Source organism: Chanos chanos, chromosome 7, assembly GCF_902362185.1.
Source record: "Chanos chanos chromosome 7, fChaCha1.1, whole genome shotgun sequence".
Lineage (NCBI taxonomy): Eukaryota > Metazoa > Chordata > Actinopteri > Gonorynchiformes > Chanidae > Chanos > Chanos chanos.
Genome location: NC_044501.1, coordinates 9,192,664 through 9,213,461, shown reverse-complemented (window position 1 = coordinate 9,213,461; position 20,798 = coordinate 9,192,664). Strand labels below are relative to the sequence as shown.

Genomic DNA, 20,798 nt, shown 5'->3' with positions numbered 1-20,798 from the left:
CTCGCTAAGAACTGTGGTCAGCACCTGACTGATAATTTCGTAAATATAGCACCCAGTTATGTTACTGCATTACTTTGGCATTTGGCTTGACAAGTGAATATTGTTGGGAAGTCTGAAATATAACCTCAGGCTTAACGCCCTCTCGTTTGCCCATGAAATGAAGTTATGGTCCAGTTTTTTTTTTTTGTTTGTTTGTTTGTTTTGTCTTGTTCATCTTTTCTTTTCTTTTCTTTTCTTTTCTTTTCTTTTCTTTTCTTTTCTTTTTTCCTCAAATTCCACAAACTGCACGTTTAACTCATGCCTCAGAGTGCACGTTTTGGACGCACACACAGCTCAACTTTGATTGGACGACAGGGAAAACTCCCCCGAACTCCAAAGCTACGTCAATGGCGTGCGCAGCACTAGCCCAGCTCCGACTGTCATGGCGGCGTACAGAATCACTCCAGCCCTGCAAAGAGTTTTACATGCAGTAAAGGTGAGCAGCTGTTCCCGGGGTCACAATGAATAAACAACCCCCCTAGATTTTGTCAAACGGAAGTGCAGATTAGGACAGTTTGCAAAAAATGAATCGCTTTTGCATTCTTTTTTTAAGATATCGCTTGTCGCGCAGCGAGCTGTAGGTTCAACATAGTGTGCATCTCGACAGTTTTCCCATTTTCGATTAGTCATTTCAACCCTGAGAGAGCAGAAGTCATCTGTGATTTGTTTTTGTTTCTTCATATGTTATTTGGACGTCACATAAATGCAGTGTTTTGTAATAAAGAATGACCCGTGTGTCAGTGTGGTATCCGCTCCCTCAATGTCAAAATGTTCTAGCAGTCTTATCCTGCTAGCTAACTTCAGCTAACTTACTTTGTACTGCCGTCCTGCCTAAACCGATAGCCGACAACTTAAGCCGTTTAAACAAATCATCTTGTTCTTCCTTTCACAAGAAATTTAAAACCATATTTTCGGAATCGTTAGTTGAATCGTTTGTCTTTAACTGAAAACTAACATTGTTAACACCGACGAGTTCACATTGTCCCAGATTATTACACTTTCTCTAATTTGACAGTCACTGTCACCATCACATAAAACGTTTATTGCACCGATCGCGACTGATGCTTCGGTGTATGGCAGTGACACTAATACTGCACAGTCCAAAGGTAAAGAGTCGAAGTCCCATGAGTTGAAGGCCATTGTTAAAGGATCTTATTCAGTTAATAATTTGACCAAACGTCATGCATATCTTGATTCCCAACCAACTGCTGAACCAACTTCAATTTATGCAGAGTATCCCCTCGTCATTTTTAACTTAAAAGTCGTTTTAAATCAATTAATTTATTTGCACTACAAATGAATGAATGGAAGTATATTTTCACCATCTTAACTTTATAATAGAGTTGTCGGTGGGCTATGAAATGCTCTCCAAATCTTACTGATGCAATTTCAGTCAGATATTTCATTAATTTTGGTCTTCTGTCTTTCCATCTGCCTCTTAATGAAGTATTACCCTCTAACAAACTGGTTGCTATCTGCTTGCTGCAGTAGATTCGGGGCTGGCTTTCTAAATTCTAGCCGTTGCAAGCCATATGTTAGACTGATCTGAGATCATTAGGAAGGATGTTTTATATAATTCTCTCTGTGTTTTGTAGCATGTCTCATTCCATTCGAGGTGCTGCGTTGTCACCTGCCGTGCTCAGTACTCAACTGTGTACGACCCAAATGAAAAGGTAATTCCCAAAGAATTAGAGACTCTGGTCATGTTTGGTTTGTTTTCCATTAATTTCTCTCTCTCTCTATCTCTCCCTCCCTCTTTCTCCCTCTCTCTCCATCTTGCTCTCTCTCTCTCTCTCTCTCTCTCCTCTTTGCGTAAATTTTTGTAATCTTGTACTCTTTCTATTTTCCTCCTGTCACTTTTAATGAATTTAGGAAAATCCGTTCTCTCTCTCTCTGTCTTCCCCCTCTCTTAGCCTCCTCTGTCTCACTCTCTCTCCCTTTCTCTCTCTCTCTCTCTCTCTCTCTCTCTCTCTCTCTCTCTCTCTCTCTCTCTCCCTCTCCTTCTCTTTAAACATTTCAAGTAAAATCCTTGCTTCCCCAATCCCCAATATAAACAACATGTCGCATCCTAGTGGCTTTGATCTCCCATCTTCAAACAAACAGCTCATGCCTGGGGCCCTGAGGTGGTGGGGGTGAGGAGAGAGAGAGAGAGAGAGAGAGAGAGAGTGTGAATACGGAAAGATGTCTTCAGTTAAATGATAAGTCAGAGGGCAGAGGAACAGAAAAGCGGGGGCACTTTTTTCGCCACCGGTCGGCTCTGACACTTTTTTTTTTTTATAGAGAGACACTCCACACGGAGTCCCTGAAATGGTTTACACATGCTTTAGTCTCTCTCAGTGCGTCGAGAGCTTTCAGGATGTGTAGTATGTGTCATCCTCTTCTTTTGGGACATTTTTTTTTACCCTTAAAAGTGTGATTTCCATCAAAATGAAGCAGATGCACTCAGCATGAAAGTCATTTTCTAAAGAGATTATATATATATATAGACAGAGACTCAAAGAGAAACAGAGGAGATTTTTAGAGCGATTAAGAGAGTGATTGTTCCAGTTAGCATGCTTTTATTCTTTTATTTTTTCATACTTGTCTCATGAGCCCTGTGAATTTGTGATCTGATACTTTCACCTGTGTCTTGGGATTCGGTCGTGTGTTAAACCACAAACACACACACACACACAGAGGCAAATCATTTGTTGTGAAAACGAGTGTCTTTATCTGTTCCCGTGTTCTTTCCCCAGACCTTTGATAAGATCCTCATTGCAAACAGAGGGGAAATCGCCTGCAGGGTGAGTCTGTATGGTCTTTCATGTAAAAGTTTGTATCAGAGTCATTCACAGAGTGAAAGGTCTATGACTGGGCTGAATCTCACAGTTTGCCATTCTGTGTGTGTCCGCAACCCTTCAGCTAAAGATATAAACGAAAACCCTTTTGGGAATGAGAGCCGCATTGGCTGGGTTCTGAAACCGGTGTTCAATCCAGTCCTGAACTGTACCGCATTCTACATGGTTACAGTTTAGTCTTGGACTTAATCCTGGAAATAGTCTCGGACTTTATCCCGGAAGAAGTCCCGGACTTAATTCTGGAAATAAGTTCAGGGGTTAAGTCTTGGAAACAGGCTTTGGGCCACTCAGCATTAGTCGAAAGCTTGTTAGGAAGATGATTTAATGACTGAGTATCTGAATGAATGAATGAATGAATGAATGAAACATATTTATCTCTGTCATACAGGTAATTAAAACCTGTAAGAAGATGGGAATCAAGACTGTAGCCGTGCACAGCGATGTGGACTCCAGCGCGGTATGACTTTTGTGTCTTTTTTTTTATTTATTTATTTTTATATAGAGCTATCACGCTCCTCTTCTTCTCCTCTTTCCTTACCTTTATCAGTATTCGTAGAGTTCGCTGTCTGATCGATGGCTGTCGGGGAACCTTTTCTGTTCCCTGTCGGAGGGGGGGTTAAAAGAGTCAGTCATTTAAAAAAGAGCGCTAGCAAAGTCTTCCCGCTGAGCCCAGAGATTTAAAATGGGGAGGGGGAGGGAAGGTTTTTGTGTCACGTGGGGGTGGTGATTTGGATGCAGGTAATTTGACTGGCTTTCTCTGTAGTTTTCCTAAATTAAACCCATCAAACAAAAGAGGCGAATGGAGATTCGTTCTTTTATCTGCTCAACCTTTTGATTTGATTTTTTTTTTTTTTGGTCGAAAGTCTCATGTGAACAGATTTAATGGTCTTGTCGTGCTATGTACAGCTCCACTCATAAAGTTAGTATTTAAGAGTTTCCTGAATTAAAAAAAAAAAAAAAAAAAAGAAAAGAAGACCCTTCATGTTTTCCCTGTTCAAATCAAATTTCACAGGATTTCATTAGAAATGTCTGATGGATATCTAGAACATTCTGTGTGCCTAAGTGATGAAATCACCAGCTGGTTTGTCCGAGACTTTCTGACAGTGCCCGTGGGGAGATATCTCGTGATGTTTGGGAGGGAGGGAGGGTGTGTGTGTGTGTGTGGAGGGGGGGGGGGGGGGTCTGCTTTTTTGCCAATCAGTGGCAGGATGGCAGACGGAAAAGTTTATTGGACTCCCACGGCAAATGGTCTGAGCGCAGCACTCAGGCACTGGCCTTGACGACGGTGGCAGACAAAAACACAAACCCTGCTAATATTTTTAAAAGATTTCACAAATGATTAACAATGCAGACAGACATCAAATCTGGAAATTCTCAAAGCGAACAACCCACTTGTTAAAGGACATGCTTGTATCACAGTGGCTTACTTCTTAGGATTATGATGATGAACTTTGTCTGTGGAGATAGTTTTGGGTTTTAACGTCATTCATATTGACTTTTAAGGCCTTTTCCACCAATCTAGGGCTGTACAATAGTGAACATCATAGGTAAAAAAAAAAATGCACAAACTGGCCTCAGCAGACCACAAGAAGTCGTGTCTGATTAGCATGTGGCTAAATCCGCTTAGCCTCGTGCTTCACTGACTCTTCAACCGATGCAGGCGTCTCAGAGAACTTTCCGTGGTCCTGGCGCGAAAGGGGGGTCTTTCTCTTGACCCCTGCATGCGACAGACTCATTAAAAGCGTGTGAAGCGGACGTTGTGTCTCCTTCTTAACGTGTACGTGTAAAGCGGGGGCGGGGTGGGGTGGAGGGTTTGGGAGGTGATTGTGGAGCCCAGCTGGCCTGTGGAGTCTCTCACACACACACACACACACACACACACACACATATACACACACACACACGCACACACACAGCCCTCTGGTGTTGCCACAGTTGTCAATGTTAATGTTTCCCCAGAGTGATGGCTGTCACTTCATTAGTCGAGCCTCTGTCGCCACTCACTTCCAGGTGTGTGTGTGTGTGTGTTTGGAGCAGAACTACACCCCTCCCCCCCCACCTCTCTTCATCTAAACACAAGCAAGCAGATTCGCGGGGGGGGGGGGGGGCTCAATTCAATTAAATGTCTAATACAGTCATGTTAAATAGCCTTTTTCACTCATTAATGCGTTGGTTGCTTTGATAGGACTAATACAGTTTATTTAATTAAGTCTGTATAGAATTGTGCTCTGTGTGTGTGTGTGTGTGTGTGTGTGTGTGTGATTGAGTGTCAGAGAGAGAGAGGTGTGTGTACGGACTGAACTTTGTGTGTCTCGATCGCTCAGGTTCACGTGAAGATGGCGGACGAGGCTTTTTGTGTGGGTCCTGCCCCCACTAGCCAAAGCTACCTCAACATGGACGCCATCATGGAGGCTATCCGCACCACCGGAGCTCAGGCTGTGAGTGTGTGTGTGTGTGTGTGTCTGTCCATGTGTGTGTGTTGCTTAGATATCTGATAACTGTACTCCCAAATGTAGTCTCTTAATACACTAACAGCAGGTGAGTATGTGATGGAGAAGTGTGTGTGTGTTTGTGTGATTTCACTCAGAGCAGGTGTTAAAATGATTATTTGAAAGGGGACCAGTTAGCGAGTCATATCTTATTCTATGAGTCTCTTAAAAAATCTCTTTCTCTTTCATTCACTTCCTGAAAAACCTTCATAGATATGGCTAGGTCGTGTTTTAAAACACCACTTATGTTCACCCTGGTCTGTAATGTAAAGTGATTAGTAGTAATCTGCTCCCTGTGTGTTTTTTTTGTCAGGTACACCCAGGTTACGGGTTTCTCTCCGAAAACAAAGAGTTTGCCCGGAGACTGGTAAGTCTTTTTTTTTTTAAGGCCATCCGCTCTGAGAAAGAGCGCGTTGCATATTTAAATGACTTTGGGTCAACTATCAGGGGGGAGAGATTGAGCTGGTCACATGCTGATCCTCATCTCCAAATGCACCTCCCACACACTCACACACACACACACACACACACACACTCTCTCACACACATTCACACACACTCACTGTTTTCGTAATTAACAGCTTTGGCCCCCCTGTAGTAATTTAATTAAAGGTGTTATGTTCAAGGTGACAGATCATTTGCAACCCAAATACATCCAAGGAGGCCAAAAGGGTCATTTGATAAAGAAACTCGATTAGCGAAGGGTCCAGAGATTTTTTTCTTTACTCTTTCATCTTTTGTGAGGTGTTTTTTTTTTCTTCCAGTGGGTTTTTAACATTTTTTTTGTTTTGTTTTATTTTCACTCCTTGCACGTAAAGATCATTCTTAAGTTGTATTTTTCTGTGTAATCAGACTCTAATGCTCATTCCGTGAATGCACAGACCGCTCTGATGCACATTTTTTTCTTCTTTTTTTTTTTTTTCTTTTTTTTTACTCTTGATGGTTTGTTTTTCTTTCTGTCTGTTTTGTTTCCTTAAATGAAGTCGTCTTTTTTTCTTTTTTTTTTTTTTGTACACCGCTGAACCAAACTCTGACCAGCACGGATTCATCACCAACTGGGCCCCTCTGCGTTTCCATGGCAACACACCCTGAACCAAATACCCTTATAAACCAACCGACCGACCCCCCACCCCCCCACCCCCCAGATCGATTATGACTAAATAAGGACGTGCTCCAAATGCGGCAGGTCTCAAACTGTCAGCGACTCTAAATGCCTCGCAGTTCACATAAGGACACACGCTAGCGGCTTTATTTATTTATTTATTGTATTTTCTCTCTTTTCCTCTCTCTCTCTCTTTCTCTCTCTCTCTCTCTCTCTTTCTCTCTCTCTCTCTTTCTCTCTCTTTCTCTCTCTCTCTCTCCATGACTCCTACTGTTTTCTTCTGATCCCAAACCCATCCCTACGCCAATCCAATCCCACTCCCCGCACCCCGCCCCCCCCTTCCCGAAAACGCCTGCCTCCGCTCTGGAGCTGCGGGGTTCGCCGCAATGCGACTGTGGCAACGCCAGGATAGAGGGAACAGGCAGCCCCCCCTCCCCAAATATTTCTGTCGTTTTTTTTTTTTTTGGTTCTTGTTAATTTCTTTATTTATGTATATATATATATATATATATTTTTTACTTCTCTCCATCCCATCAGATTTTTTTTTTTTTTTGAGGAGGGGGCATCTACGGTCCACAAAAAAAAAGATTGTGTTGTCGTTCGGCGAGATGTAACTGGGCCCAGAACCTTCGGCACGTTTTTTAAGCTGGGATTTAAAAAACGGACCCCTGCTCCCCTCCCTAACACCCCCCCTCCCCACCAGGAGCAGTTTTAAGCTCGAACTGCAGGCGAGCAGGCACACTCTGTTCTCTTCTTTATCAGAAGCCCTGCCTTCAACACACATGTGTGCACACACACACACACATGTGCGCGCACACACACACACACACACACACACCTTTTTGATGTAAAACTGCACAGATTTAGTAGCGTGCGCGGTAACGGTTTACCAAACGTTGCACACAGTGAGAATTAGTACGACCCACGCACTTTTCATGTTCGTTAACGACTAAACAACCACGTGAAGATGTATGTTTGGTCGACTTGTGCAGAAACACACACACACACACACACACACACACACTTTTAAAGTAATACCACACACACAACTGATGTTGCTGCCGGTCATGTTAACCGAAATTTTATGCTCTCTCTCTCTCTCTCTCTCTCTCTCTCTCTCTCTCTCTCTCTCTTTCTCTGTTTCTCTCTCTCTCTCTCACACACACACACACACACACACACACACACTGTTAACGTGCAACTGCACTAACATCACTGTTGTTTATGTTAACTAAAATATCTCTCTCTGCTCCCTCTCTCCCCCCTTCTCTCACTCTCACTCACTCTCTCTGTCAAACACGCACACACTCTCTCTCTCTCTCTCTCTCTCTCTCTCTCTCTCTCTCTCTCTCGCTCTCTCTCTCTCTCTCTCTCTCTCGCGCTCTCTCTCTCTCTCTCTCAGTGATGTGATTTTTATCAGTTTTCTGATGTGCCACGCTGGCCCCGCGGAGCAGTGTGACGCTCCGTGGCGTGTCTCAGCGGGAATACTAATGTTCGGCAGCCTGAGGAAAGATGACGCGTTTCCAAGCAGAGGGGGGTTTCCTCGGAAAAACTCTTTTGATCTAAATCACGTAGAGGCAGGTGGCAGCTACGCTCAGAGGAGCGTTGTTAAGGCAACCCTGGCCACCGTTGTCACGGCAGCGTAGCAGTAGTAATAGGAGCAGTTGTAGTAGTCGTAGCAGTAGTAGTAGTAGTAGTAGTCGTAGCAACAACCCCCCCCCCCCTTTTCCAAAAAAAAAAGAGAGAGAGAGATGCTATTAAAAGCCGTGATCTTTTTGGGGCGGAAGCGTAGAGACTGCCTCGAAAGACCGTCAAGCTGTTTGTCAAATAACCCAGTTAAAATTTAACTGACCTGTCAAAACACTGCTTAAATATTAAGATTTTCTCCACTCTTTCGGAAGAGTGTACGCTACCATCGATTTGTGTTACATCTGTGTTGTGGACAGTGCTTCCGTAGCGCACTCCGTTTTTACCGCCTTATGAAAAGGGAGTTTAATCAGAAATATATGCTTAGCTACAGATGTGGGAAGCGTTGGAGCCGTCAATCAAAGTCAAGACTAATCGATCAGACATGGTAATGATGTCCAAAGTGTGGGTTGTGGGTATCCAGGATCAGTTACTGTCTTGCATAAGCCTCGTAAACACAGTTCAAATGGATATATATACATAAACTGATCCCAGATCAGTATTCTTTGTGCTCTCGTGTTTTCTAAGAATCTCTGAGCTGTAAGTAAGGGCAGAGGAAGATGCCCTGAGTTGTGTTGTTTAACCTGCTGAAAATGGGACACGCTATGTAGGTTAACAGTTGACTTGAAATTGAGCCACACTCCTTCTCTCTCTCTCTCTCTCTCTCTGACTCTTTCCCGCTCTCTTTCTGTCACTCTCTCTCTCTTTCTCTCTGTCACTCTCTCTCTCTTTCTCTCTCTCTCTCTCTCTCTCTCTCTCTCTCTCTCCCCTTTGCTAGTTCTCTGATTTGATGCGCGCAAAGCTTTGGTGCCTGTCACATGACTGTGTTACATCTATATTCAAATGCTGTCCTCAGATGATCCTGCTGTGTTTCTGAATGTTTTTTTTCTCCCCTAACTGTTATTTATACGCTCACTTTATATTCACATCTTCCAGAACATTCTCCACACGCAGGATATCAGTTATCAAATATGTTTTTTTTGTTTGGCGCTTTTTTTGTTTTTGTTTTGGTTTGGTTTGGTTTGTTTTTGTTTTGTTTTTTTCTCTGTCCAGTCTACCGTCCCGTGACCACTTCTTCAACCTTCTGTGTGGAAATTTACGCTACACTATTAAGATGATTGGTTGATGGGCTGAGACCACAACCCCCTCACTTCTTACCTTATGCATTCCTGCATTCTTGTTTTCCAAAAGACCAACCTGCCCTCCAACACACACACACACACACACACACACACAGCTGAGTGGGCCGTCCGGTACCCTCCGTGTGTCTGTGGAAATGGAGATGTCATTACATTAGCAGTACAATAGTGACCACCCCCCCCCCCCCCCCTTCTCCTGTCCTCCTCCATGAATATGAGCTGAATGGAAACACCCCCCCCCCCCTTCATTGTGAATAGCAGTCTTCTTTGGCTGACAGTTAGTACAGCTTTACGCAGTGCAAACGACAGCAGAAGGCTGTGTGTGTGTGTGTGTGTGTGTGTGTGTGTGTGTGTGTGTGAGCCCCAGGCCGTGGTGAGGGACAGTCAGAAAAAGATGTGTTGGATTATCCCTTACAGCCCTCTTTAGCATGTTAAAGACACACACATTTGGAGTGGGGGGGGGGGGGGGGGGGCTCTTTTTTAATTGTTTGAGCACACACACACACATGCGCACACACAGTGTGCCATACAGGTGCTTTCATTGGACACACTTTTGCGGGTCCCCATGAGTTGAGTTTGAAGACAGTGTTTTTGACCTTACACACACACACGCACACACACACACTTAGAGGAGGTGTGAAAACGGTCAGGGTGTGGAAGAATGAATGACTTCTGAATGGATTGAGACATTTTATTGGATTTAATTTGTTAAATTTCACAGTGAGGCACAAACACACTTTTGTCTGTGTGTGTGTGTGTGTGTGTGAGCTGGGTTTTGTGAGGGGTGTGTGTCTTTAGTGCAGATAAAGGCCGTATCAGTAATAATGAGGAACTGACTTTGACACAGCAGCAGAGACAAACGTTGTTTGTTTCAAATAAAAGACGGTGTCAAGAGTGTGACGCAGGTTGTTTTTGTTTATGTTTATGTTTTTGTTTTCGATATTTCACATTTTCAAAATCAAGAATGAGCCATCGTCACTGAGAACTTAGACTTAGACTGCTTTTATTGTCATTTCCACATGTGCATGACTCATACATACAGGGGAACGAGATTGCCTTACACAAGGACCACAGAGCCACATGAAACAACAACAAACAAATACCACGTTAAACAAATAAATAACGCACGTCCAGTTCAGCTTAATGACACTTTTTTCCCCCGTGTGTTAGGAAGTGCTAAGGCGTTGTAGGCATTTTTTTTTCCTGAGTGTAAACCTTTTGAAACAACAGACCAAACAGACTGAAATTTAAAATGGAGAGTCTCTCTCCCCTAACTCGATGGGTGTGTGTCTCTGCGTGTGTGTGTGAATGAACCTCACATTTAGCACGGACAACACACGAAGGACAATCAAAGGAGAAATGAAACATTCCCAACAGTCATGTTGACAAATTAATCCAAAAATGTCTGTACATAATAAATGAACCATGTCACCTGTGATTGCTCAGTATGTTTTGACACACACTTGTTGTTGTGTTGTGGTGTTGTTGTTGTTGTTGTTGTTGTTGTTGTTGTTGTTGTTGTTGTGTTTGGCCCATATCTGATGAGAACATCTCCTGAGAGCTTGTTGCAGTATTGCCTGTAAGAGGACAGAGTGAGGAGTGAAGAGGTCAGATCCCTTTAGCTAATTACAGGGTTCCCTGTTCCTCATCGGGGCCTCAGGCCAAAGCGATCTGTCGTATATTAGCCAGGAAGCAATATCCTCTCGATTCACGCGCTTAACAAAGAGAAGGATAGATCTCTCTTTCCCGTCCTCTTTTTTTCCCCCCTCTCTCTCTCTCTCTCTCTCTCTTTCTCTTTCTCTCACTGTGGTATTTATACGCACATTTCCACAGGCATAACCTCAGGGCCAGAGCGCCCCCCCCCTCCTCCCGCCACCACAACCACCACAAAGTTTTACACCTGGGGACCTTTCTGAGGCGCTTTATGCGTTGCTGTAGCAACCAAGCCAAATGATTGTGGCTTTTCGACGAGATCTGAAACAAATAAAACAAACACGTTAACAACAACAACAACAACAAAAAAAGATTTATCTGTGATGAAATGAAGAGGTCACAATGCGTCGATTAGCACGTGTGCCGGTGTGTGTCCAAAGACTTCCCTGACCTAATGTCCTCTTTTTTTTCTTTTCTTTTTTCCCTCCTCCGCAGGCCGACGAAGGGGTCACGTTTATTGGCCCCGACACACACGCCATACAGGCTATGGGTGACAAGATAGAGAGCAAATTAATCGCCAAAGCCGCGAAAGTCAACACCATCCCCGGCTTCGACGGAGTGGTCAAGGTCAGGCCGACATTCAAAGCTTCTTTGTTTCGGGGTTTTTCTCCGAATTCTTTTATTTGTTTGTTTGTTTATTTATTTAATATTCTAAGACTTTTTTTTGTCACCATGGGCAGTGTGTCTGCGCTCTCAGCAATGAGCGCTCATTTAAAGCACAATTAATAAATGACTTTCTCCCCAAGCGCTGACACACGGTTCCAAACCAGTTGTTGATGCATTCTCCATCTCTCTCGACCTCTCTCTCTCTTTTTCTTTTTCTTCTCCTTCTCCTCCTCCTCCTCCCTCTCTCGCTCTTTTTCTTTTTCTTCTCCTTCTCCTCCTCCCTCCCTCTCTTTTTATTTTTCTCCCCCTCACTTTCTCGCTGTTCATATCTCACTCACCCCCTCCCTCTTTCTCTCTTCCCCCTTTCCATTTCTCCTTCTCTCTCTCTCTCTCTCTCTCTCTCTCTTTTTTTTTCCCCCCTCCTTTTGCCTCTCCTTATGTTTCTCTCTCCCTCCTTAATTCCTGCTGTTTGAGTGTCTCTTAACGGTGCGGCGTTTGGCCGTTTTTGACACTTCCTGCTCTGATGGGTCTCGTAAAGAGCGGATCTGACGCATAACTATAGCGGGCTGGAGCGGGACAAAGGCCCCACCGCGGGGAGGTCATTTCCATCTGTAAGGACACATCAACGACCCTGATGGCCACAGTCATAGCAGCTTAAAGATCCTCTCCCTCTTACTGTCTCTCTCTACTCCCCCCCCCCCCACCACAAACACAGCTAAAACACAGCCTCCTTTACTTTAGGCTGTCGGGTTTCTCACGTGAAAATTATGCCTGATAATGTTATTTGTTAATTGATGGTTTATATTTGTGGTGCTATTGAAGTTTATTACCTGAGCTGTTTTCAGATGGGGTTTGGTTCACTTTGTTTCTTATGGAAATATGTAGCCACAGATGTGTGTGTGTGTGTGTGTGTGTGCGCATTTGTGTGTTTCTACCCAGTGGATATAAAACTGTAATAGATTAAATGTTATATTCATATGGTCAAATGTTCTATTAATGCGGTTGGTTTAATTATTAACCAGAGTTATTTATTGATCAACTTAACTGTACGCGCGTACATGTCTATTTTAACATCATTATCTTTGAAAGTCATACGCTTGTTCAAAATGAAATGCCTCATTATAATGTCTGTTTATAGATCCGAATATTACCTCAGCTGTTGTTTTGCCAGGTAGTTTTCTACAGTTTAGCTTACCATACAGTAACGGATAAATGTGATACATGCCTTGAATAACAGAAGACATTCGCCCCCTATTGGTCACAAAGGGAACTGCACTAGACTGCTCACACCTTCCTGTGGAAATGTAGTCCAAGCAGTAACTGAGATAACATTATGGGATTTTATATGTATTTTGAATATAATTATAACCACGAAATTGTTTTTTTTTTTCCTCATACACAGGATGCAGAAGAGGCAGTGAAGATTGCAGGGGAGATTGGTACGGAACCGTCGTGCGTAAAAAAAAAAAACAATTCCGTGACATACGCTGTGTCTCTCCGGCTGTGTGCCGACGTGTTTCTGTTTCCCTCCGTTAGGTTATCCCGTCATGATTAAGGCGTCCGCCGGCGGCGGAGGTAAAGGCATGAGGATAGCCTGGAATGACGAGGAGACCAGGTGAGATGCCCAAGACGTTATCGAGAACGCGTGAGACGTGGGCTTTGCTTTTTTTTTTTTTTTTTTTACAGCTACCCTACAACACGGTTTCTTTTTTTTTTTCTCTTCGTGTGCTGCTTTCTAACCTCCTTCTGCCGCAGTAACCGTTATCAGAGCAGTTTTCTTGTCTCCGTGCACGTGTGTGTGTGTGTGTGTGTGTGTGTGTGTGTGTGTGTGTGTGTGCGCGTGCGTGCGTGCGTGTGTGTGTGTGCATGTGTGTGCATGTGTGTGCATGTGTGTGCGTGTGCGCGCGCGTGTGTGCGCACGTGTGTGTGCGCGCGTGTGTGTGTGTGTGTGTTTTTGTGCATGTGTGTGGTAAGGGATGAGAGAGATGGATTGATAAATGATTGATTACAGTGGGTTGGTTTTAGTATGTAACTCCTGTCGAGATGGGCACACTCAGAACAGGGGTGGTCTTTGGACAGATGACGGAATGATAGCCCTGCTGTTTGTGTTTACTCTCTCTCTCTCTGGGGGAGGAGAGGGGGAAGGAGAAAGAGAGAGAGAGAGAGAGAGAGAGAGAGATGGAGGGGGGAGAAGAGAGGGAAAGAAAAGTAAGGAGGTTGGGGTATTTATGTTTATTTCTGTTTCACGTACAACTGTGAATCGCCGTCACTGCCCTGTAGCTTACAACTGATAGCACCTTGCTCACTGTAAGGGTCGTTCTTTCTTTCTTTCTTTCTTTCTTTCTTTCTTTCTTTCTTTCTTTCTTTCTTTCTTTCTTTCTCTCTTTCTTTCTTTCTTTCTTTCTTTCTCACTTACTTTCCTGCTTTCCTAAGGCAGCTCTTGTTAAACACAAAAGCAGGTCCTACAAACGTGTGTGTGCTGTTAAAGCCAGCCAGGGCTGATTGCCAGGCTAATGCACAGAATAAGATATGTAATCAAACAGTGAGAGGATTACAGAATGGAGAGAGAGTGTTTCCGCTGGGAGTCCTGGTCCCTCACTGAAACATTCATCAGCAGTTAGAGCATTCTGTCAGCTCTTTAAGTCGTAGCAAACTGTGAAGTTACACTACACATCTCTCTCAGTCTCTCTCTCTCTCTCTCTCTCTCTCTCTCTCTCTCTCTCTCTCTCTCTCTCTCTCTCGCGCTCAGTCTTTCTCTCTTTCTCTCTCTCCCAGTGTCTCTCTCTCTCTCTCTATCTCCCAGTGTCTCTGTCTCTCTCTATCTCCCAGTGTCTCTCTCTATCTCCCAGTGTCTCTCTCTGTCTCTCTCTCTCTCTGTCTCTCTCTCTCTCTCTCTGTCTCTCTCTCTCTCTGTCTCTCTCTCTCTCTCTCTGTCTCTCTCTCTCTCTGTCTCTCTAGGAAGTAAGACGATGAAATAAGATGATGAATGGACCTGTATGTCCCATGATATCAATTCTGTGCTGCGTTTACTGACTGACTTCAAATATTTAAAACGCTGCCCCTGCCCCCCCATCACCACCCCACCCCTCTCTCTCCCTCCTCTTCCATCTGAGAAGAGAAAGGCACCCATGCTTCTTATTTGGAGAGTGATACTTGAAAAGTGTCCATCTTGAGGGACATACTGTTACAATGCCCACAGAAGACTCAGTGCTGTCGGGTCTATTGTGCGTGGTCTGTAGAGTCTGTTGTGCGTGGTCTGTAGAGTCTATTGTCCGTGGTCTGTAGAGTCTGTTGTCTGTAGGGTCTATTGTCCGTGGTCTGTAGAGTCTGTTGTCCGTGGTCTGTAGAGTCTGTTGTCTGTAGGGTCTATTGTCCGTGGTCTGTAGAGTCTGTTGTCCGTGGTCTGTAGAGTCTGTTGTCCGTGGTCTGTAGAGTCTATTGTCCGTGGTCTGTAGAGTCTGTTGTCTGTAGGGTCTATTGTCCGTGGTCTGTAGAGTCTGTTGTCCGTGGTCTGTAGAGTCTGTTGTCCGTGGTCTGTAGAGTCTATTGTCCGTGGTCTGTAGAGTCTATTGTGCGTGGTCTGTAGGGTCTATTGTGCGTGGTCTGTAGAGTCTATTGTCCGTGGTCTGTAGAGTCTGTTGTCTGTAGGGTCTATTGTCCGTGGTCTGTAGAGTCTATTGTCCGTGGTCTGTAGAGTCTGTTGTCTGTAGAGTCTATTGTCCGTGGTCTGTAGAGTCTATTGTGCGTGGTCTGTAGAGTCTGTTGTGCGTGGTCTGTAGAGTCTATTGTGCGTGGTCTGTAGAGTCTGTTGTGCGTGGTCTGTAGAGTCTATTGTGTGTGGTCTGTAGAGTCTATTGTCCGTGGTCTGTAGAGTCTGTTGTCTGTAGGGTCTATTGTCCGTGGTCTGTAGAGTCTATTGTCCGTGGTCTGTAGAGTCTGTTGTCTGTAGGGTCTATTGTCCGTGGTCTGTAGAGTCTATTGTGCGTGGTCTGTAGAGTCTGTTGTGCGTGGTCTGTAGAGTCTATTGTGCGTGGTCTGTAGAGTCTGTTGTGCGTGGTCTGTAGAGTCTATTGTGTGTGGTCTGTAGAGTCTATTGTCCGTGGTCTGTAGAGTCTGTTGTCTGTAGGGTCTATTGTCCGTGGTCTGTAGAGTCTATTGTCCGTGGTCTGTAGAGTCTGTTGTCTGTAGGGTCTATTGTCCGTGGTCTGTAGAGTCTATTGTGCGTGGTCTGTAGAGTCTGTTGTGCGTGGTCTGTAGAGTCTGTTGTGCGTGGTCTGTAGAGTCTGTTGTGCGTGGTCTGTAGAGTCTATTGTGCGTGGTCTGTAGAGTCTATTGTGCGTGGTCTGTAGAGTCTGTTGTGCGTGGTCTGTAGAGTCTATTGTGCGTGGTCTGTAGAGTCTATTGTGCGTGGTCTGTAGAGTCTGTTGTGCGTGGTCTGTAGAGTCTATTGTGTGTGGTCTGTAGAGTCTATTGTCCGTGGTCTGTAGAGTCTGTTGTCTGTAGGGTCTATTGTCCGTGGTCTGTAGAGTCTATTGTCCGTGGTCTGTAGAGTCTGTTGTCTGTAGAGTCTATTGTCCGTGGTCTGTAGAGTCTATTGTGCGTGGTCTGTAGAGTCTGTTGTGCGTGGTCTGTAGAGTCTATTGTGCGTGGTCTGTAGAGTCTGTTGTGCGTGGTCTGTAGAGTCTATTGTGTGTGGTCTGTAGAGTCTATTGTGCGTGGTCTGTAGAGTCTATTGTGCGTGGTCTGTAGAGTCTGTTGTCTGTAGAGTCTATTGTCCGTGGTCTGTAGAGTCTGTTGTGCGTGGTCTGTAGAGTCTATTGTGTGTGGTCTGTAGAGTCTATTGTGCGTGGTCTGTAGAGTCTATTGTGCGTGGTCTGTAGAGTCTGTTGTCTGTAGGGTCTATTGTCCGTGGTCTGTAGAGTCTGTTGTGCGTGGTCTGTAGAGTCTATTGTGCGTGGTCTGTAGAGTCTATTGTGCGTGGTCTGTAGAGTCTGTTGTCTGTAGGGTCTATTGTCCGTGGTCTGTAGAGTCTATTGTGCGTGGTCTGTAGAGTCTGTTGTGCGTGGTCTGTAGAGTCTATTGTCCGTGGTCTGTAGAGTCTATTGTGCGTGGTCTGTAGAGTCTATTGTGCGTGGTCTGTAGAGTCTATTGTGCGTGGTCTGTAGAGTCTGTTGTCTGTAGGGTCTATTGTCCGTGGTCTGTAGAGTCTGTTGTGCGTGGTCTGTAGAGTCTATTGTGCGTGGTCTGTAGAGTCTATTGTGCGTGGTCTGTAGAGTCTGTTGTGCGTGGTCTGTAGAGTCTATTGTGCGTGGTCTGTAGAGTCTATTGTGCGTGGTCTGTAGAGTCTGTTGTGCGTGGTCTGTAGAGTCTATTGTGTGTGGTCTGTAGAGTCTGTTGTCCGTGGTCTGTAGAGTCTGTTGTGCGTGGTCTGTAGAGTCTATTGTGCGTGGTCTGTAGAGTCTATTGTCCGTGGTCTGTAGAGTCTGTTGTCTGTAGAGTCTATTGTCCGTGGTCTGTAGAGTCTGTTGTGCGTGGTCTGTAGAGTCTATTGTGCGTGGTCTGTAGAGTCTATTGTCCGTGGTCTGTAGAGTCTGTTGTGCGTGGTCTGTAGAGTCTATTGTCCGTGGTCTGTAGGGTCTATTGTGCGTGGTCTGTAGAGTCTGTTGTCCGTGGTCTGTAGAGTCTATTGTCCGTGGTCTGTAGAGTCTGTTGTGCGTGGTCTGTAGAGTCTATTGTCCGTGGTCTGTAGAGTCTATTGTCTGTAGAGTCTATTGTGCGTGGTCTGTAGAGTCTGTTGTGCGTGGTCTGTAGAGTCTATTGTCTGTGGTCTGTAGAGTCTATTGTCTGTGGTCTGTAGAGTCTGTTGTCCGTGGTCTGTAGAGTCTGTTGTCCGTGGTCTGTAGAGTCTATTGTGCGTGGTCTGTAGAGTCTATTGTCCGTGGTCTGTAGAGTCTGTTGTCTGTAGAGTCTATTGTGCGTGGTCTGTAGAGTCTGTTGTCCGTGGTCTGTAGAGTCTATTGTCTGTAGAGTCTATTGTGCGTGGTCTGTAGAGTCTATTGTGCGTGGTCTGTAGAGTCTGTTGTGCGTGGTCTGTAGAGTCTGTTGTGCGTGGTCTGTAGAGTCTATTGTCTGTAGAGTCTGTTGTCTGTAGGGTCTATTGTCCGTGTGTAGTGTCCAGGGATTCCAGTTCAGGGCAGTTCTCTGTTCTGCTGATCTGAGCATTGTTGAGCTGTGTCTTTATCAACAGGCTGTGTCTTACGCACATGAACGAAAACGAACACTGCTCTGCTACTGCTACGTATATCTCACACTTTCTCTCTCTCACTGCTCTCCTTTCCTTTTCTTTCCTTTTCTCCCTATTCTCCTTCCCCGTGCTTTATTTAATACTTTTAATCTCTTTCATTCTCTCTCTCTCTCTCTCTCCCTCTCTCTCTCTCCCTCCCTCTCTCTCCCTCCCTCTCTCTGTCTCTCTCTCTCTCTCTCTCTCTCTCTCTCGCTTTCTCTCTGTCTCATCATTCCTTGTCATGTTGAAGGGTTCTTTAAGGTAATGAAAGAGAGAGAGAGGGAGAGTGTTAATTACTGTCTTATCTCTTGTCTGAAGTGGCTCTGTGTTGTTTGAGTTTGGATAAGATCTATCAGAGAACACACGGCTGTGAAGCGCGGTGGAGGAGAGAGCAGGGGTAAAGACCTGATAAAGAGAGGCTTATCTGATTGACAGATGGCGGCTTTTTTTTTCTTTTTTTTTCCATCTGTCAGGACAATGTCAAGTTCCCGCTTCAGATAATCAAACAGGACAGAAATGACAGTGTACATCATAAACACTGTGTTTTCTCTCTTTCTTTCTTTTTCTTTCTTCAGTTCACTTTTCCCAAGAACACACACACACACACACACACACTTTGACCAATGCTATGCCAATTCAGAAAATGTAGGGGTTAGATTGGTTGGGCACTATTACATCAAAAGCTGTCCAATGGCCAGGTGGTGTTTACAGCATAAGAGCCCCGTGTATGTGCCTGTGTTTGTATTTACCATGCCATGATTAACATATAAACACTCGGTCGAACTTGTCCTTGTTTTTCTTTTTTTGTTTTTTTTGTTTGTTTGGTTTTTTTTAGGGAAGGGTTCCGTTTCTCCTCCCAGGAAGCTGCGTCCAGTTTTGGGGACGACCGTCTGCTCATTGAGAAATTCATCGATAACCCCAGACACATCGAGATCCAGGTGAGCTCCCGAGATCCGGGGACGTTTGTTGTCTGTGGCTTTCTTCCTTTCTGCTTTTAGCTCTCTCTTTTCTCCTCCTTCTTTTTTTTTTTTTGGTCTTTCTTTTTTTTCTTGCTTTCTCAAGGTCAAATGTGAGGTCATTGTCTCTGTCCCGTTACTGTTAAAGCGTGGTGCAGAGAGAGAGACGGTCCTGTTCAGAACCAGAACTCACTTCTTTTGAATGTGTTGCACTGTTGTGAGCTGTGAAAGAAATGGGAAATTTCGACTCTAAGATTGTTGCTTGGTTCAGTTTAAAATTGTCATCTTTCTCTCTCTCGCTGTGTGTGTGTGCATGCGTGTGCGTACGCGTGCGTGTGCGTGTGCGTGTGTGCGTGTGTGCGCGTGTGTGCGTGTGCATGTGCGCGTGTGTGTGTGCGCGTGTGCGTGTGTGCGTGTGTGTGTGTGTGCGCGTGTGTGTGCGTGTGCATGTGTGCGTGCGTGTGTGCGTGTGCGTGTGCGTGTGCGTGTGCGTGTGCGTGTGCGTGTGCGTGTGTGTGTGTGTGTGTGTGCAGGTTTTGGCAGATAAACATGGCAATGCCCTGTGGCTGAATGAGAGGGAGTGCTCCATCCAGAGGAGAAATCAGAAAGTGGTGGAGGAGGCACCCAGGTGAGGCACGCTTGCCGTGTGTGAGTGTGTGTTTGAGTGTGCGTGTGAGTGTGTGTTTGAGTGTGCGTGTGAGTGTGTGTGTGAGTGTGCGTGTGAGTGTGTGTTTGAGTGTGCGTGTGAGTGTGTGTTTGAGTGTGCGTGTGAGTGTGCGTGTGAGTGTGCGTGTGAGTGTGTGTTTGAGTGTGCGTGTGAGTGTGTGTGTGAGTGTGCGTGTGAGAGTGCGTGTGCGTGTTGAATGGATGTGTATAATAGTGTTGGGGTCAGGGCTTGTGTGAGCACCACTGTACAGTGTCTGTGCTAAAAATCCAGACAGACCATGAACAATATTCTGATGTCTTTTTCTCTGATAGTGCTTAAATAATGTGTGTGTGTGTGTGTGTGTGTGTGTGTGTGTGTGTGTGTGTGTGTGTGTGCAGTACGTTTCTGGATCCTGAGACAAGGCGTGCTATGGGAGAACAAGCCGTCTCTCTGGCCAAAGCGGTGAAGTACTCCTCAGCCGGTACTGTGGAGTTCCTCGTCGACTCCCAAAAGAACTTTTACTTCCTTGAGATGAACACACGCCTGCAGGTATGGCATGTTTACTGAACCATACAGACCGCTCTCAGTGCCCCTAAAACAACACACACGCACACACATCTCAACCATTACTGTCCAAACTCTGAGTTGAAACAGCTGAGATCCCAGTAGCTGTAGACTCTCTCTCTCTGACTAGCTAGTGGGCTGGTCATCTGTACACATCAAAGTAAAGCGTAGATCTCATTAGTGGAGACCTCCCAAAGGGGGCAATGCTTCGGCACAGAGATCCGGCTAATGAGAGGCCGTTAGTGGGACAGTTTGCTTAGAGAGGCCGTCCTGCACGGCTGTGTGCTTTTGGAGAGGGCTGGACACTTCTAGACATTTACTCAACCTCTTAGTATAAGGCTTCAGGTTTTTCATTTCAAAACATCATGGATCGGTTTGCTTCAGATATGAAAGTGCTTTTTTTGTTCTCTCTCTCTCTCTCTCTCTCTCTCTGTGTCTCTCTCTCTGTGTCTCTCTCTCTGTGTCTCTGTCTCTGTGTCTCTGTCTCTGTGTCTCTGTCTCTGTGTCTCTGTCTCTGTGTGTGTTGTAGGTGGAACATCCGATCACAGAATGCATCACCGGACTGGATCTAGTGCAGCAGATGATCCGCGTTGCCAAGGGTTACAAGCTCGAGCACAAACAGGAAGACATCCCCATTAACGGCTGGGCTATCGAGAGCAGAGTTTACGCTGAGGTACCAACACACACACACACACACATACACACACACACACACACACACACACACTAAAACAACCA

General features: G+C 45.1%; 1 protein-coding gene across 1 annotated transcript in view; it reads left to right on the top strand.

Annotated features, from left to right (window-relative positions):
- Positions 1-418: 418 nt before the first annotated feature.
- pcca (propionyl-CoA carboxylase subunit alpha) overlaps positions 419-20,798 on the top strand; it is a 35,119-nt gene continuing 14,739 nt past the window's right edge. Inside the window, exons 1-13 of the mRNA XM_030780288.1 lie at positions 419-475; positions 1,635-1,712; positions 2,775-2,822; positions 3,265-3,333; positions 5,201-5,314; positions 5,679-5,732; positions 11,441-11,572; positions 13,014-13,050; positions 13,148-13,226; positions 18,730-18,832; positions 19,384-19,478; positions 19,895-20,045; positions 20,590-20,733. Of these exons, the coding sequence (XP_030636148.1) occupies positions 422-475; positions 1,635-1,712; positions 2,775-2,822; positions 3,265-3,333; positions 5,201-5,314; positions 5,679-5,732; positions 11,441-11,572; positions 13,014-13,050; positions 13,148-13,226; positions 18,730-18,832; positions 19,384-19,478; positions 19,895-20,045; positions 20,590-20,733 (1,158 nt within the window). The 5' untranslated portion in view covers positions 419-421. The remainder of the gene's footprint in view (positions 476-1,634; positions 1,713-2,774; positions 2,823-3,264; positions 3,334-5,200; positions 5,315-5,678; positions 5,733-11,440; positions 11,573-13,013; positions 13,051-13,147; positions 13,227-18,729; positions 18,833-19,383; positions 19,479-19,894; positions 20,046-20,589; positions 20,734-20,798) is intronic.